Genomic DNA, 15,944 nt, shown 5'->3' on the forward strand with positions numbered 1-15,944 from the left:
CATTCAAAAGTTCCAGAAATGCAGTTTGGAACTATTTTGGGAAGGTTAAAGAAGACAGTCCAAAAGTTACATGCTCACTTTCTTCAATAGACATAGCTCATCACTGTAGTACATCCAATATGCTATAAAACATTTGAAAACTAAACACCAGAGAGAGTACATATTAGTGATGGTTGAGAATGTGGATTTGAAGAAAGCAAAGTCTAAGACAGTAACGAGGTCGCTTTCGCAATCGACGACTGAAAGCACTTTCGCCCCGGTACGCTGCCTTCTCTTCCCCTCACGCTGCCGTCCATTCCCCCACCCTCCTCGCTCTCCCACCTATCTTTCCCCCTCTCCTTCTCCACACCCTTCCCCCTCTCTCTCCCCCACTTCTCTCTCCCATCCCCAACCCCCTTCCCACCTTCCTCCCATCATATTCCCATCAGCAAAGCAATGGGTGGTATTTGCTCGTGTTTAATGAAGGAACCAGGATCATGAAGAAGGGAACACATGGAAGGCAATCAAGTATATAATGAATAAATCCCTTACCCACTTCCGATTATGCACACATGGTACCAACAACGAAACTGAGATTTCATAAATGCATATGCCTTAGGGCCTGGCCTGATCAAGTACAACATGGAAGAGAGACAAAAGGATCTCCAAGACAAGAGGATACCCCAGCAATGTCTGGCAGGATGGTCAGAGTCCCAGCCACTCTGGCAGGGAAACAGCCCATCGTATTCCCATGTCCGAAAGGAAGGAGAAGAGAGGGAGTGGCTGTGGCGCGGGCGGGCCATGACTCTGGCTGTAGCAGGAGCAAACTCTGCACAGCCTACCGTGCCCGGGTCAGGGTGTTCTCCTCCTACTTCCTGTGTCACTCTGCCTTTTATTCCCTCAGGCCCATGCATCACCGATGATATGCCACGCTCCTCCCCTCTCACTCACCATTGGCCCATGAGCCCGTTCATGTGTGGGGAAAACCCCTCCAGGACTCTTCACCCCTATTATTGAGATGGCACGACCCTGTCCTAATGGTCTGATGGCGTTTCCTGCTCAAACCGATGCCGCCGACCTAGCAAAACGCTAAATAGAAAACAAATGACAGATTAGAGGGTAAAACGGTAAAAATGGGGTCAAAGTTGTTGGTAATTTTAGATACAGACATTTGGATGTGTGGACGTTGTCTAACGAGACATATAATTGACGCACATGGAACAACACAATTAGGCTAATTCCTTCATACTTACTCTGGACATCTATAATTCCAGAAATGTGTGTGTGTGTGTGTGTGTGTGTGTGTGTGTGTGTGTGTGTGTGTGTGTGTGTGTGTGTGTGTGTGTGTGTGTGTGTGTGTGTGTGTGTGTGTGTGTGTGTGTGTGTGTGTGTGTGTGTGTGTGTGTGTGTGTGACCGCTGCTTCTCGACAACCACTGGTCCAATCTAATTGAAACTTGTCAGGTGTATTGCTGGGGACCTGAGTATGTGCCTTTTCAAGGTTTGATATTAATTGGACAAGTGCTTCCCAGTATGGCCATTTATTTACCACCAATGACAGGACACGTTGCTGCGTCGGCGTGGCCGATGCGCCATTTAGTTACCAATGACAGGACATGTTGCTGCGTAGGCGTGGCCATTTGGGAAGAGATCCTCAGCCGCTTTCCCCATTACGGGTTACAACGTACAGAGTTCCGGATAATGATGACTGACTGTATTCTAATAATTTCTCGATTTCTGATGCGCATTTATAGATAAACACAATGCCCCAATCCAGTCGTCGTTTATGAGAGTGAAGGAACGGCCTGTGTGGTTGTTTCTGGCTCAGGGTTTGAAATTTTTTTTTGGGGGGTGGGTTTGCACGTACGGGCATGTGAGAGCGAATGAACTGCCTGTGTGGTTGTTGTTTCTGGCTCACGGTTTGAAAGTTTTTTTGGGGGGTGCGGGGGGGGGGTTGCACGTACGGGCATGCGAGAGCGAAGGAACGGCCTATGTGTTTGTTGTTGTTTCTGGCTCGCGATTTGAAAGGTTTTTTTTTTTTGTTTTGTTTTTTTTGGCACGTATGGCCACGTACTAGTTCATGTAAAGGAAACAACTGCTCCATTCTGAGCATTATTACCCCCCCAAGAGCCATTTCCACAACAATATATTTCAGGCGACACAAACCAACAACTTGTACAAAGCTTTGCTCCAGTGATTTGGAATAATCCAGAAGCAGCAGACTTGCCTCATTCATGTTCAACAAACTCCTTCCAGTCTATTCATGGAGCACACATACTTACATGTTATCGGTATCGCATACCATGAATATCTGCAGTTTTAAATTAAATAAAACAACATTTCGTAAACAAGTCCTAAGGTCGATCAAGAATGTCACAAAACTCGTTATCCGACACCCATCTTGCCTCTCCACATTCTGAACCATTTTTAAAAAAACAATTCTGAACTGAAGTTGTTTGAAAAACATTCAAAAGTCATTGGAACATTATGTGAAGTACAAAATAATAGTGATGTACGTTGTGTAATGTCAAACAATTAGAACAATGAACCACTGATCAGGCCATTTTCACAACCTTCCTGACTTGTACTGAAGCATGAACAGTACAGAGCGATCCAAAGCAAAACACACTGTAACACTGTTTGGTATGACATGAAATAACAGAACGGCTCAGCATGACCTTTACCCTTGTCCTTGCTTTACCCTTACCTTTACAATACCATGACCTATATTTATAACCTGACTTTTACCCTACCTCTTACCCTAACCTTCATGTAATGTGTGGCACCTTTACCCCTTACCCTTGCTTTATTATTACCCGAACAACACCATTACCTTTACAAAACCATTACCCATTTATTACCTTTACAATACCATGACCTATATTTATAACCTCACTTTTACCTTACCCCTTACCCTTACCTGATAGTGCCATTACCTTTATGTAATGAATGGCACCTTCACCCCTGACCCTTGCTTTATTATTACCCGAAAAATACCATGACAATGCCATTACCCATTGATTACCTTTCCAATATCATGACCATTGCACATTACCCATTACCTTTACCATTACCATTACCATTACCTTTACCCTTACAATAACATTACCTTTATGATAGCATTACCTTTACCCTTTACCCTCACCTTAACATTACCCTTACCTTGCATAACAATGACATTGCCATTTTTATTTTGTATTCAAAGTCAAGTCTCATGGAGGAACTAGAACACAAAAAGATGTAAAGGAACGAAAAAAAGAGTGGAAATATTGGGGAGGGGGAGACCACACCAGGATAAGGGGGGGTGAGTGCAGCAGGATAGACGGACAAGAGAGAGGGGGTTCTGGAGGAATAAAGGATGGGGTAAGAATGAGAACAAGGGAAAGACTAGAAGGGCGCACATGGTCTGCCAGTAACAGAAGGGGGGTTACTGGCAGACCATGTGCACTCTGCAGAAACCTGGGGGTGGGGGGGGCAGAGCATGGAAAGGGCAGAGGGTGCAGGACCAGAAAGGAGTCTTTGGAGGCCAGGACATCAAGCATGGTTTGTCCTACAAAGTTCATGGCTGACAGTGAGACAAAAGAGTTTGAGAAACTGAATTTTGTCAAATAGGATTGTTAAGAAAGTAGATGTGGGGGGGGGGGTTCCTGATGGTCCTTTCAGTGTGACATAGTAAGAGTGTGAGATTTGTCAGGGTTGAAAGACATGTTCCAAGTATTTGACCTCCTTGTGATTATATTGAGGGCTAAAGAGGGAAGAAGCTGCTATCTACCTATCTGAAAAATGACCGATGTCATGACAGAGGGTGGAATAATCAGCAAAGAGATAAAGAGACAGACTTATCAAGGTGCCACCAGGTTTTAAAGGAGGGAGACGAGTTTGAAAGTATATTCTTCAGGTTGGACAGATGTTGTTTTCTGCTAAGGGTGGACACACACTTGTTGCAGACTTTGTTTAATGATCTGAGATTGCCTTTGGTCAGATTTGCCTTCCATGAAGAGAAGGAACGTTGTTTCAGAGCAACTGCCGGGAAGAAGGGTAGGTAACTGAAGATGGGATGGGATGAACCTGCACATAAGAGCAGGTGTCTGTGGAAGTATTCCCAGGCTGAGTTAACATCAGGAGCAGCAGATATGAAAGAGCAGTCTTGAAGAGAGATTGCTGCTTGCAGTCCCTGCCAATCTGCTTGAGTGAACTGCCAGTGACCGGTGTTGAGGGACAAAAACTGGATCAGAGGAAGAACATCCGGAGATGTTAGTCGGACTTTTACCGAACCTTTACCCCTCACCATGGGTGTCGATTGCTTTTGAAAAGTGGGGGGGACATTGCATGTCCAGACCACGAAGCCCACTTCGTGCCGGTGTGGACACAGCAAGTCCACCCTTGCAAATTCTTGATTTTATACACTCGTTGACATGCTGCCTTCTGATCACACAAATCCCTTAAATTAATCTGACCATCTATCGACCATCTTTTTATTAAATGTAAGCAGACGGAGCGAAATTTAACATTAATCACACACATTTCAAAGTTTCAAGTGTCATTAAAGAAATATATATATAATTGTTTATCAAGCCTCCTTCTCACGACCCTTGAACTGATTCACTAAACATAAACTGAAAACTAGACTGACGTACAAATTGATATTATACCTTAAATATGATATGATACCTTAAAACTTGCCAAAAATATGAACCCTCTTTTCTGCCGATCCAGTTAAAAACTTTGTAGCAATGTCTTGGGGGTCAAGTGCAGTCAGACGATCTCGGTGAACATGACAGACCATGAGATGGTTGAGGCGTTGTTGGGTCATTGTGGAACGTAACCAAGTCTTCATACGTCTGAGTGCGCTGAATGACCGTTCAGCTTCGCATGAACTTACTGGACAAACCAATAGAAGCCGCAGCAAACGTTCTACCTGTGGCAACATTCGACGGACTTCCGGCACCATGTCTACAAATATCTTACGGTAATCCTCAACAGATGAACCATTGAACTGGTTACGAAAGAAGCCAAGTTCTTGCTCGAGGGACTATTTGTGGTTTGAATGACCCAGACAGGAGCATTTCACCCAAGTCCCTATATGCCATGAGGTCGGTTGATGTGAAGTACTTGTTCAAGTTCTCGGATGCGCTGTCGATGACTTTGAAAAATTCAACTCTGTATACCTCCTCTGCAGAATTGGCAGAGTATTCCTGTGTGCCTCCATCAAGTCTCTTCGGAAGCTTGCGCTTACGAGGGAGGGTCACTGGATCTAGTTGGCACTGCTGGAGCTTCTGTTGTGCTGCTTCGAAAACCTCCTTAAACATCTGGTCGGTATGGAGAGATTGGAGATTCTGTGCAGTTACCTTTGCAGCAGTAAGCATACCAGAGACGGTAACTTGTGAACCCTGAAGTGCCTTATTGAGGTATTCAAGGGATTGGAGAACGGGCTATGATGCAAACAGACCGAGAACACACTTTCCTGATGAAAGACAGCTTCAAATACCATTGGCTCACGATGCCGTGTTCATACCAAAGTCATCACTTGCTTGTTGAAGGGCATCCAGTACCGCTTCATAGTTATCCAATATCGATTTCACGGCAGGAGAACGAGTTAACCAACGCGTCGGGCAAATTGGCATCAGGCGTGTTGGACAAGGAGTGTCAGCATCGTCAGCATGGATATTCAAGTACAGATGCTTGAATTTTCCAGAGTTGTAGATGTTGCTGAGTACCTGGACATAATCAAGGGCATCTCTTATGAACGGTGCAGTTTGTAGGGCTTTGGATGTAATGAGTTGGGTGACATGAGCTCCACAGTGAACATAATTGGCCAGCGGTTGGAGTTTTTTTAGCTGTGCTTGTACTTTCCGGACATGTTGCTTGCCCCATTGTAAGTCTGCGCTCTAAGGTGTTCAATGGGGAGTTGACACCGAATTAGGACATGCTGAAGCATCTTACAAAGTGATACTCCTGTTGTTGACGATACTTGGTAGAGGCCGATGAGATCTTCTTGAACATCAAAGGAATCTGTCACATAGCGCACACACACTGACTCCTGCTCATTACCCTAAATATCTTACGTTCCATCAGTTACGAGTCCGAACTGAGTGGACATTTCATTCACGTTACTGCAGATATTTCTGAGGATGGCATGACTCATCAACTGTAGAATTTCGTTCTGAATTTCTCCACTTGTGAATGTCGTCTTCCTTGACAGCCACGTCTTGAGGTTTACATCATCCTCGGCCCGCAACTGTAAGCGCATTTTGAAATTCCCTTCAGAGGCATCCTTCCCACGAATTGCAAAACCTTGTCGGGCTAAATATTGCAGTGAGGTGATAATCTTCAGAAGTGCTGACCGTGCAGATCTTTGCTGTTCTCGCAGTTTGTTGCTCAGCTGCACATGGACACCAGGTTGACTTCTGCAACATTTCAGATTTTCAGAGGCAAGCCGATGTGTGTTTGATCGTTCATGTTGTCTGAATTTTTCTGTAGCCTTTTTCCAGTTCCGAAAGCCCTTTGAGACAAATGAGTCTTCTGCACAGCGGGCAAGTTCGGTAAGTTTTTCAGGAGAAGCATCCGTACAGGTGTGACAGAGTACACAGCCGATGCTCTGATCAAAATGAAGCCACCGAAAATCTTTGAACCACTGTTGTTGAAACTTCAACTTTCGGTTTGGCAGTATTTGGACTGGGATACAACTGACAAAATGAGGGTGAAAAGACTGATCTGGGAAATTAGGCCGAGTACTCGCACATGCACCCTTTTCTGCTATCTTCTCCTTTGAATCGTCCACCTCTTTCTGGGAACTTGATTGCTCCAGGAGAGTAGTCGGGGATGCGCTACTTGATGCTGTCACGAAAAAACTTTCTGATATCCATATCCTCTATGAAACGAAGGGAATTGCATTTCAGTTGAATAAATTTTGACATGTGAATTATAAGGGTTATTTTTGCGTTACAGGGCATTTTTATTCGGTCTGTTCTTTATCCTTATTCTGTCGGTCTGTCCTTCGTCTTTGTCCTCGTGCAAACGGGAAATTATTCGGATGATGGCGGAAGAGAAATTCCCTCCGGAACGTTATTTTTCCCAGTAAAAATTGCAAGCCGCGTCCAAGCTCCTAAGTCTAAGCCTTTTTTAATCGGATTTTCGAGGTAATCTCATTAGTACCCTATAGATACTGTATAATCCGAGAACAGAATTCAAAAATTATTTCCCGTTCGTTTGTCCGAACCGCTTTCGTGAATTTTGCATATTTTTCAACAGCGACCTTTTAAAATCTATAATTTAATCCTCATAAGTCCGACAACCGAATGATACCTCTCGTTTTGTAGGTCTATACCTCCCCCAAGTCCAAGTACCGATAAAAGATTATTTACATTAAACGCCGCAAAAGCGAGTGAATCAGCACATTTTATTTTATGTTTCCCAAGTATTCAAAGCTAATTTAGTCGCCAAAATACCCACTTTCCTTCATTTTCACCCGGTTTTCAACGTTGGCATTTAGGCCACTGTTATCGACTGCGAAATATGAAAACAGAATTACAAAATATCTTTCCGTTCGTTCGTGCGAGCCGGTAGAGTGGAACCGCGTCATCCTGCACAAGCTCCACCATCTCAATCAGCATACCAGGCTGCGAAATCTTTTATTGGCTTATAACTTGATGGTGCAAAGTCACAAAAATTAAACACACACATCATCGTGCAGGTAATAACATCAGGCATCCGGCGATACAAGTTAGAAAGGTGAAATAATCTATTTTGATCGCTAAAGGGGCCGCGAGCCGTTGCGGCCTAACACTATCCGAGGCGTGGCGCTCCGGGCCATGAAGCCGCGATTTCTTTAAACACTTAAAATGAAGATACAAAGTCCAAAAACGTCCCAACATACTTCAACATGTCCAGGTCACGTTCCCTGTTAGTGGGTGAACAATCCAACGCTTGGCGAATTCTGCTTCGCAATGATAGGAAGAGCCGACATCGAAGGATCAAAAAGCGACGTCGCTATGGACGCTTGGCCAGTGGGAGCCCATGGCTTGAGAAGCACGTATTCTCAGTGTTGAATTGTTAACCTATCATCTTTAATAGAACTATAATAGACCAATAAAACTAACGGTTCTTTTTCTTTTGTTGTTTTTGGCAAAAAGTAAAGATCCAGAGAAGCTCTGTATTGGGCAAACCCCCCCCCCCTCTATTTACGTGAAATGGTTTGGTCCAACTCCCAAAGCCAAAGCATTCGAACGGCTTGCCCAGTACGGAGACCATAACTTGGGAACCACTTGTCCGATTAATTTCAAACCTTGAAAAGGCACATCCTTGGGTCCCCAGCAATATACCTGGCAAGTTTCAAGTAGATCGGACCAGTGGTTGTCGAGAAACAACAGTCGCAGCCAAACATGCACACAGAGATTGCTGGAATTAAAGAGAGATTTAAAAATTTATTCTTGTATAGGAGCATCTTGGCCTGGTTGTACTAGAGCAGCTCGTTTTGTGTTATGTAACTTACGTTCAATGAAAAAAGTGGGGGCGGGAGGGGGGCGGACAATCGATATGTTGTCCCCCCCTTGATAAAAAGTGGGGGGGGGAAATGTCCCCCCCCCGTCCCCCACCAATCGACGCCCATACCCCTCACCCTTCCTTTACAATAACCTTCACAATTACCTTTACCTTTACAACACTAAAACAAGAAAAAGAGCCATTAATTATTGCAGACCCTTGCCAAAATTTATTTTGAGTTTGGGTTTTTTTTATCGGTTTGAGGGTAAATCCAATATGGCTGCCAAACCATGGTACCTGTGACGTCATAATTATCATTAAAACATTCCACATGAGTAGTTTTTGCAGATAGTGTGCAGACATGATAGAAAATGTGCCCATTTTAGGTGCACCGAGATTGAGTATATGGCCCATCCATGCCAGGAGTCCATTTCGAAATTAAACGGTCAATCGTCAAGGCATCCACGCATGTTCAACTGCATATGTATTAGGACTGGCATGCCAAATTTCAGATTCCTACATCATTCCTAATACCAATTGGCAGGCTGTTGCAAGTGGCCAATTCTTACGCATGACCGGCTGTCCAAAATCACTGGCTTTTTCAACCTAACTTTGATATATTATGTGGAAGTATGGTGAAAAATTTTTCTCAATCCAAGAAGCGATTGCGCAGAAAAACACGCAAATTCTGTGTGGGCAGACGGACAGACAGACAGACAGACACAAACAAATGGACCCAAATGCAATTCTCTCTCTCCTTTGGTGAGGGTAACTAGAACGACACTCGGTAGAGCACATACTCCCACCGGGTTGAACAGTTTACATTTTGTTTCCCATTGATAGATCGGATCTGAACCAAAATCGAATCGGCTTGTCCTTGTCACCGAACTAACTAATCCACATGGTTTGGTCACATAACTCTTCCACAACTTTTTGAGATATCTTGCTTTACATAGTTTTTTGGCACAATCTCTCAATGGTGACTTTAAAAAAATATTTGATCCGGATCTACATCAAAATGGAATCAATTCATCCTGCTTCTTCTTGGATATGGCAGCTTGGTTTCCAGGGAGATATCTGTTTTTTTGGAGCACAACGACGCCACCGATACTGTGCCCCTCCACCAGTACACTGGAACTCATTTCACCAACCTCAGGAGGATGACATGCTGAGTCAACCCCACCTGCTGTTAATTCAGCAGCCAACAGCACTCAAACTCAGGACCCTAAGATCCCAAGCCAGCCACCCTAACCACTAAGGCAATACCAGGCTTAATTAGTCCTCGTCACATCCCCAACCTGTCCACCAAGGTTCGTCCAAGTCTGTCCATAACTTTTTGCGACCTTTGCTCACAACACAGCTTACATAACAAAGCAACATTACATTCATAAACTCATTCACTTTATTCATTCATGGAACCAATTCATTCCTTTACGAATGCCTCCAGTGGAAATGCTAAAAAGGTTCGTTTGATCTAGATTTTTTGTTGTTGTTGTGGCATGAAAAGCACCAGAAGGTGTATTTTTTTTAAAATGTCGCACAATCTGAGCAGTGTTTGGGTGATTGTGAGGGACGGAGAAAAAGGAAAAGGACATTTCCAAACAAATAAATAAACCAACCAAATATACACATAAATAAATAAATAAAGTCCAAATAATTAATCCAATAAATAAATGTTAACAAGTTCAATACGAACGGACATTATGAAATCACAAAAAGTTATGTTCTCATGAGCGAAGCGCTAGATGACGTCATATAGATGTGTCATGTACCTGGCACCTGGCACAACCATCACGGTCACGCGTTACTTTTCCATCGCTGCTCGATAACTCGGTGTTGTGAAAAACAACCGCGTGATCAAACTTCTCAGACGATGCCTATCGCTCCTTGCGATGACAAATCACGTTCATCCTGTCTATGAAACATGTTTTTCAATCCACTACTGAGAATTAGGGAAACCCCCTAACTTGACCTATGTCAGCAGTAATCAGAAAACTTCTTCTTCTTCTTCTTCTTCTTGAAAAAGAGCAATTATTCCCACGTTTCATCGTTGGCATTCACACCTCATTAGGAAAGTCCCGTCGTGCTTGGCGACCTCGTTCACTTGATTCTTCATTTATGGTATTTGGTAAAACTGTCATTTACTCATGAAAACTACATATTCTTTTGATCAAGTTAGGGGCAAAGATCACAAATGCAATTCAGGAAATAACCCAGCTCAGCATCTGGAGAATGTTTCAACAAGTTGGGAAATCTGATTGAATGATGCTTCATGAAAGATGACGGTGATGTTGAAGCCTAAAAATAGTTTGGGTAAAAACTTGATGAACTTAACCTAACTTCCATGCACCGTGTGTTGCTTGCTTCTATCAAGTGAAGATCAAAAGTTGTAGAAAAGTTCAAAGTTCTACATTAAGGACTTTATGGACACCCTGTATATACAAACTATCTGTTTGTCACTTGCAAAATTGAAGATTTTTCAAGTAATTTTTTCTGTGTCTGTTTGTCGCCTACTTGCCACAATTCTAAACCGATCATCATGAAACTTCACAAAGATGTAGAGGTAGTCTCAACTGAGAAGCCTATTGATTTGGAGGTCAAAGGTCATAGGTCAGCTCAAGGTCAAACTTCGAAAATCATCAATTTCAATCTGAAAAATAATCAAATTACATCCTATTAAACTGAGCTTTGATTAAGATTGTCAATTTTAATCACAATGAAATGGACAATTTGATGTATCCATGGCAACCTTTGGAGAAAGGGGGGGTGGATTTTGCAAGTATCATGCTCTGCTCAAAGTCCTTTTCTTGTTAACCTCCGCCATTGAAGATGGACGGAGGTTACTGTTTTCACCCGTTTGTTTGTTTGTTTGTTTGTTTGTGAACAGTATTACGGAAAAACTCCTGGATGGATTTCGACGAAACTTGGTGGGGGGGGGGGGGGTGAGGTCAGGTCCAAGGATCATGCCATTAGATTTCAGACTTGGTCCAAAGTCCAATATGGCCGCTATGGCGGCCATTTTGAAAAATATATTTGAATTTTTGTTTTTGCATTTCCAGATGTTTTAAGTGATTTCCAACCAAAAAAAAATAAATTTGTTGGAGAAAAAAAAACAAAATTTTGCAATTAAAAAAAAAAAATTCGATTTTATTTGAAAAATATTTGAATTTTTTTGTTTTGCATTTCTACATGTTTTAAGTTATTTCCAACCGCCCCCCCCCCAAAAAAAAAAATTTGTTAGAGAAAAAAAAAACAAATTTTGCAACTTTTTTTTCAAAAAAAATTTAGATTTTCTTTTGGGCATTTCTACATGCGCGTCGATCTAGTTTAGTTTATTCAATCGTGGTTCAGTAGAGTCTGATCCGTTTTGACCTACAATGAATAGGATATCAGGTTCACTTGAGTGACCCAGCAGTATTGGCGGCGGAGGTTTTGCACTCTACCGAGTGCTCCCCCTCTAGTTTGTTTGTCTGTCTGTCTGTCTATCTGTCTGTGTATAGGATATCTCAAAATGTTGTGGAAGGATTCGGACGAAACATGGTCGACAGGTTGGGTGTGTAGCAAGGACGAATTGATTCGATGTTGGTGAAGATCTGGATCCGGATCTGGAAACGAGAATTATTTACTTTTCAGAGTAATTCTTCACCATTGAGAGATATGACCAAAAACGATATAGTACTGTATAGCAAGATAGTTCAAAAATGTATTGGGCCCGATATGTTCTCGTGGATCAGGCATCATGTGGGGGAGATATGCCCTCCACAAAGTGCCCTTCTTGTTTAATAATGTGATCGTGTTGCTCAAGGCCAATCACGAGGTTACAGACAGGACAGCTGCCTTCACATCCCCTAAAAAAATACTGTGTGCAATGCATCACTTTTCCCTTTCGATTATGACTGGTTATATATATATATATATATATATATATATATATATATATATATATATATATATATATATATATATATATATATATATATATATATATATATACACATACATACATATAAAGTGTATAGACACTACCGGTCAGAAGTTTGAGAACACCCCCATTGTTCCAGTTTTTACTGAAATTTAAGCAGTTTAATGTTTCAATGTACTCTGAAATTAAAACAAAGAACAAATAAACAATTGCAGATAAAAAAAGAAATCATGGAATCGTTTTGTTGAACAAAATTTAATCTAAATTTTTGACTCCTCAAAGTAGCCACCTTTTGCAGATATAACAGCCGAACATACTCGTGTCATTCTTTCTTCAATGGAAATCAAATATTGTTCGGAAAGTTCTTCCCAACACTGTTGCAGAAGTTCCCACAAATGTGTTGCACTTTTTGGTTGCTTTGCTTTCACCCTTCTGTCCAGTTCATCCCAAACCAGCTCGCTGGGGTTTAAGTCTGGAGACCGTGCTGGCCATTCCATGATTTGAAGCCTACCGTCTTGTTCTTTTCTTCTGAGGTAGTTCTGACATAGCCTGGAGGTATGTTTTGGGTCGTTATTTTGCTTAAGTATGAACCCCTGACCAACTAGGCGTAGACCAGAGGGTATTGCATGGTGCTGCAAAATGCTGTGGAAGCCCTTTTGGTTCAGGTTGCCAGTCACTCTGTGCAAGTCGCTGACTCTGGATCCAGCAAAAGAGCCCCAGATCATCACACTTCCTCCTCCATGTTTGACAATTGGTGTCACACATTGAAGAACCATCATATTGCCTCCTCAACGGTGCACAAAAACCCCACATGATGAACTGAAGATTTCAAATTTTGATTCATCGGTCCATAGGACCTTCTTCCAGTTTTCAGTAGTCCACTGGCGGTGCTTCATGTCCCAGGCAAGCCTCTTTTTCTTATTTTGCCATCTTAGCAATGGCTTTCTTACTGCCACTCGACCTGTCAAACCTGCAGCTCGAAGTCTTCTCTTCACAGTTGAAACTGAGACTTCCTGACGTCGACCAGTGTTAAGCTGTGTTTGAAGCTGCTGTCCTGTGAGCAGCCTATCATGCAGCCAAGCTGTTGACTCTCATAACTTGTCTTCCGATTGTGTTGTGGCTTTGGATCTGCCAGACATCTTCCTGTCAGAGTTTCCTTCAATTTCGAAATGCCTTTTGCTGGTGTAGGAAACTGTACTCATTGACATCTTAGCTTCTTTGCAATTTCTCGAAAGGAAAGACCTTCACTTTTAAGGGTAATAATGGTCTGTCTGTCTTCCTTTGTTAATTGTCTTTTTCTCGCCATTATGATAGCAATATACCACTTCCTGCAGTGAAATATTGTCCAAATAATGCTTCAGAGGGTGAAGCAATACAGTCTGTTCCAACACTGCTTTTATACAGACAGAGGGTTTGTAACAAATCAACAAAAGTTTGAACACCTGTAGGAATAGTTTGCTTCAACTTCCAAGGCTTAATTTACTTCCATTGCTGCAGAACAACTGCAGTTGCTAACCCATTACTTGTTCCCTGAAAAGGGCCTTTTTTAGCAACTCTGAAATTTACATTCTTTTTCAGTTTTTGGTAACCTAAAGTTTTTTGTTTAACCTCTGGCAGTTTACCCCTTAGCTTCGCACCATTTCAGGTTATTCACTGGATTGAACTGCTTACATTTCAGTAAAAACTGGAACAATGGGGGTGTTCCAAAACTTTTGACCGGTTATATATATATATATATATATATATATTTTTATATATATATATATATATATATATATATATATATATATATATATATATATATATATATATATATATATATATATATATATATACATACATACATATACACAAACGAACAAATTTTTTAAACCAACCTCTAAATCTGTAATGTTGTTACTTTAATATTTCAGTTGATATGAAAATCGATTTATATCAGTCTATAGGATCACATTTGTTTCACCACGGAGTTCTTCAGAGTACCTCGATGTGTTGTGGTTGCGGTGGATGGTCGTGTTTGTGGTGGTTCAAAGCACGTGACTGGAATGTGAAAAAAACCTCGAACTTTTGGACCACACCTGTCTTTGTGACATTTTTCTCTGTGAAGAAATCGCTTCGATTCGGAGAAACCCTGACACCAGTGACGTAGTGTTTATTTGCATGAATGAGTCTGGGTAGTCGTAGTCGGTAGGTATTCGCAGCAAGCGATCCTCAGTTGTGGGACGTTGTTACCCACGCAGTGAACACACCTTGTAAAGGGCAACGTGGACACAAAGTTCGCATCGCAAGTCCCTTTCTTCGAGTTGCGGTATCTTCAGCATTGGGAGGTGTGTCTGGGTTCGGGTTTACGTAAATATCCGAGGCGGGGCTTTGCACGCAGGGAGGGGGAAGTGGTCGATTGGGAAAGATGGGAAAGTCGTGAGACGTTTCATTGCGTCCTTACTTTGTGGGAACGTTGTGTCGTTTTGGTGGCAGGTGTTTAACCCCTGGATCTACTGCCCCGTGAGCCGAACATGGCACCCACCACGGTCGATGTGACGCAGCTGGACGTCGCTTGGAGAGAGCTCAGCACCGAACCAGAAATATACAAGAAGCAAATGTTCGCCATTCTACACGAGGTCCTGGGCGATGATGACGTGGAGACGGATGGACCCGATGATGGTGAGTGCACCTTGATATGAAGGTTGTCACGATCGGGTGGTGATCCATGAAGGTCGTCACGATCGGGTGGTGATCCATGAAGGTTGTATCATTGTGAAACGATCGTCCGGTTTCATCAGTTGCCTTGTAGACCATCCATTACCTTGTTGATGCGACAAAGTTGCCGTTAAAGGAAACTCTGTACTCGTTATCAATAATTTTTTTTGCTCTCGTCTCCTGATTCACCACCGGAACAAGTTATACCCTGCACGAGCCAACTGAACACTGCGGATAAATCAACAATTGATTTGTTCTCTCCACCAACAGACAGACATCAGTGTGTGATCGATGAACCAGCGATCGACTTGATTTCGACAAAATACTCCATTTTGAATACTGTACAACATGGATCGGAAAACAACGCTGCAGTTCAGCAGCACTTTGGATCTGAATTTGGCAAATTGTACGGAATCTCGTCGTGAGTCCCCGAGTACACAGAGTAATGCAATTTTTGATCAGCGAACAGGCGCGCGGGAAGGGGGAGGGGGGTGTGCTGACCGCGCTGCAGCACCCCCAAGCACCCGCAAGTCAAAGTGGGAGAGAGAGACAGAGAGGGAGGGAGAGAGAAATCGAGCTTATTTTTTCCCTGGCAAATACTGTCGCCGAGATTATCGACAGCACCTCAGCACCCCAACTCAAGATACCTTCCCACGTACCTTGCCTGGTGGTGAAGCCATTTCAATATTTTGGCTCCGTCCATCGGTCTGTCCGTCCATCCGTCCGTCCGTCCTATCAAATATGAAAAAGAACCTTTCCACCCCAACATGTTTAATTACAAAGGGTAATTATAAAGTGTATTTTAAGTGGTTCTAAAGGTTAATTCTAAAGTGTATTTTAAGTGGTTCTAAAGGTTAATTCTAAAGT

General features: G+C 42.6%; 1 protein-coding gene across 2 annotated transcripts in view; it reads left to right on the forward strand.

Moving 5' to 3' along the window:
* Positions 1-15,944, forward strand: part of LOC147025551 (uncharacterized) — a 47,647-nt gene that overhangs the window by 3,692 nt on the left and 28,011 nt on the right. Inside the window, exons 1-2 of one of the 2 annotated variants that reach the window (XM_085886607.1) lie at positions 14,482-14,707; positions 14,856-15,041. In XM_085886607.1, the coding sequence (XP_085742733.1) occupies positions 14,894-15,041 (148 nt within the window). In that variant the 5' untranslated portion in view covers positions 14,482-14,707; positions 14,856-14,893. Of the gene's footprint in view, positions 1-14,481; positions 14,708-14,855; positions 15,042-15,944 lie in introns of those variants that run through there. The other variant, XM_085886608.1, reaches the window with a different exon arrangement.

This window comes from Eptatretus burgeri, chromosome 6 (genome assembly GCF_056783735.1).
Source record: "Eptatretus burgeri isolate ZD-2024b chromosome 6, Ebu_testis_v1, whole genome shotgun sequence".
In the NCBI taxonomy this organism is placed as follows: domain Eukaryota; kingdom Metazoa; phylum Chordata; class Myxini; order Myxiniformes; family Myxinidae; genus Eptatretus; species Eptatretus burgeri.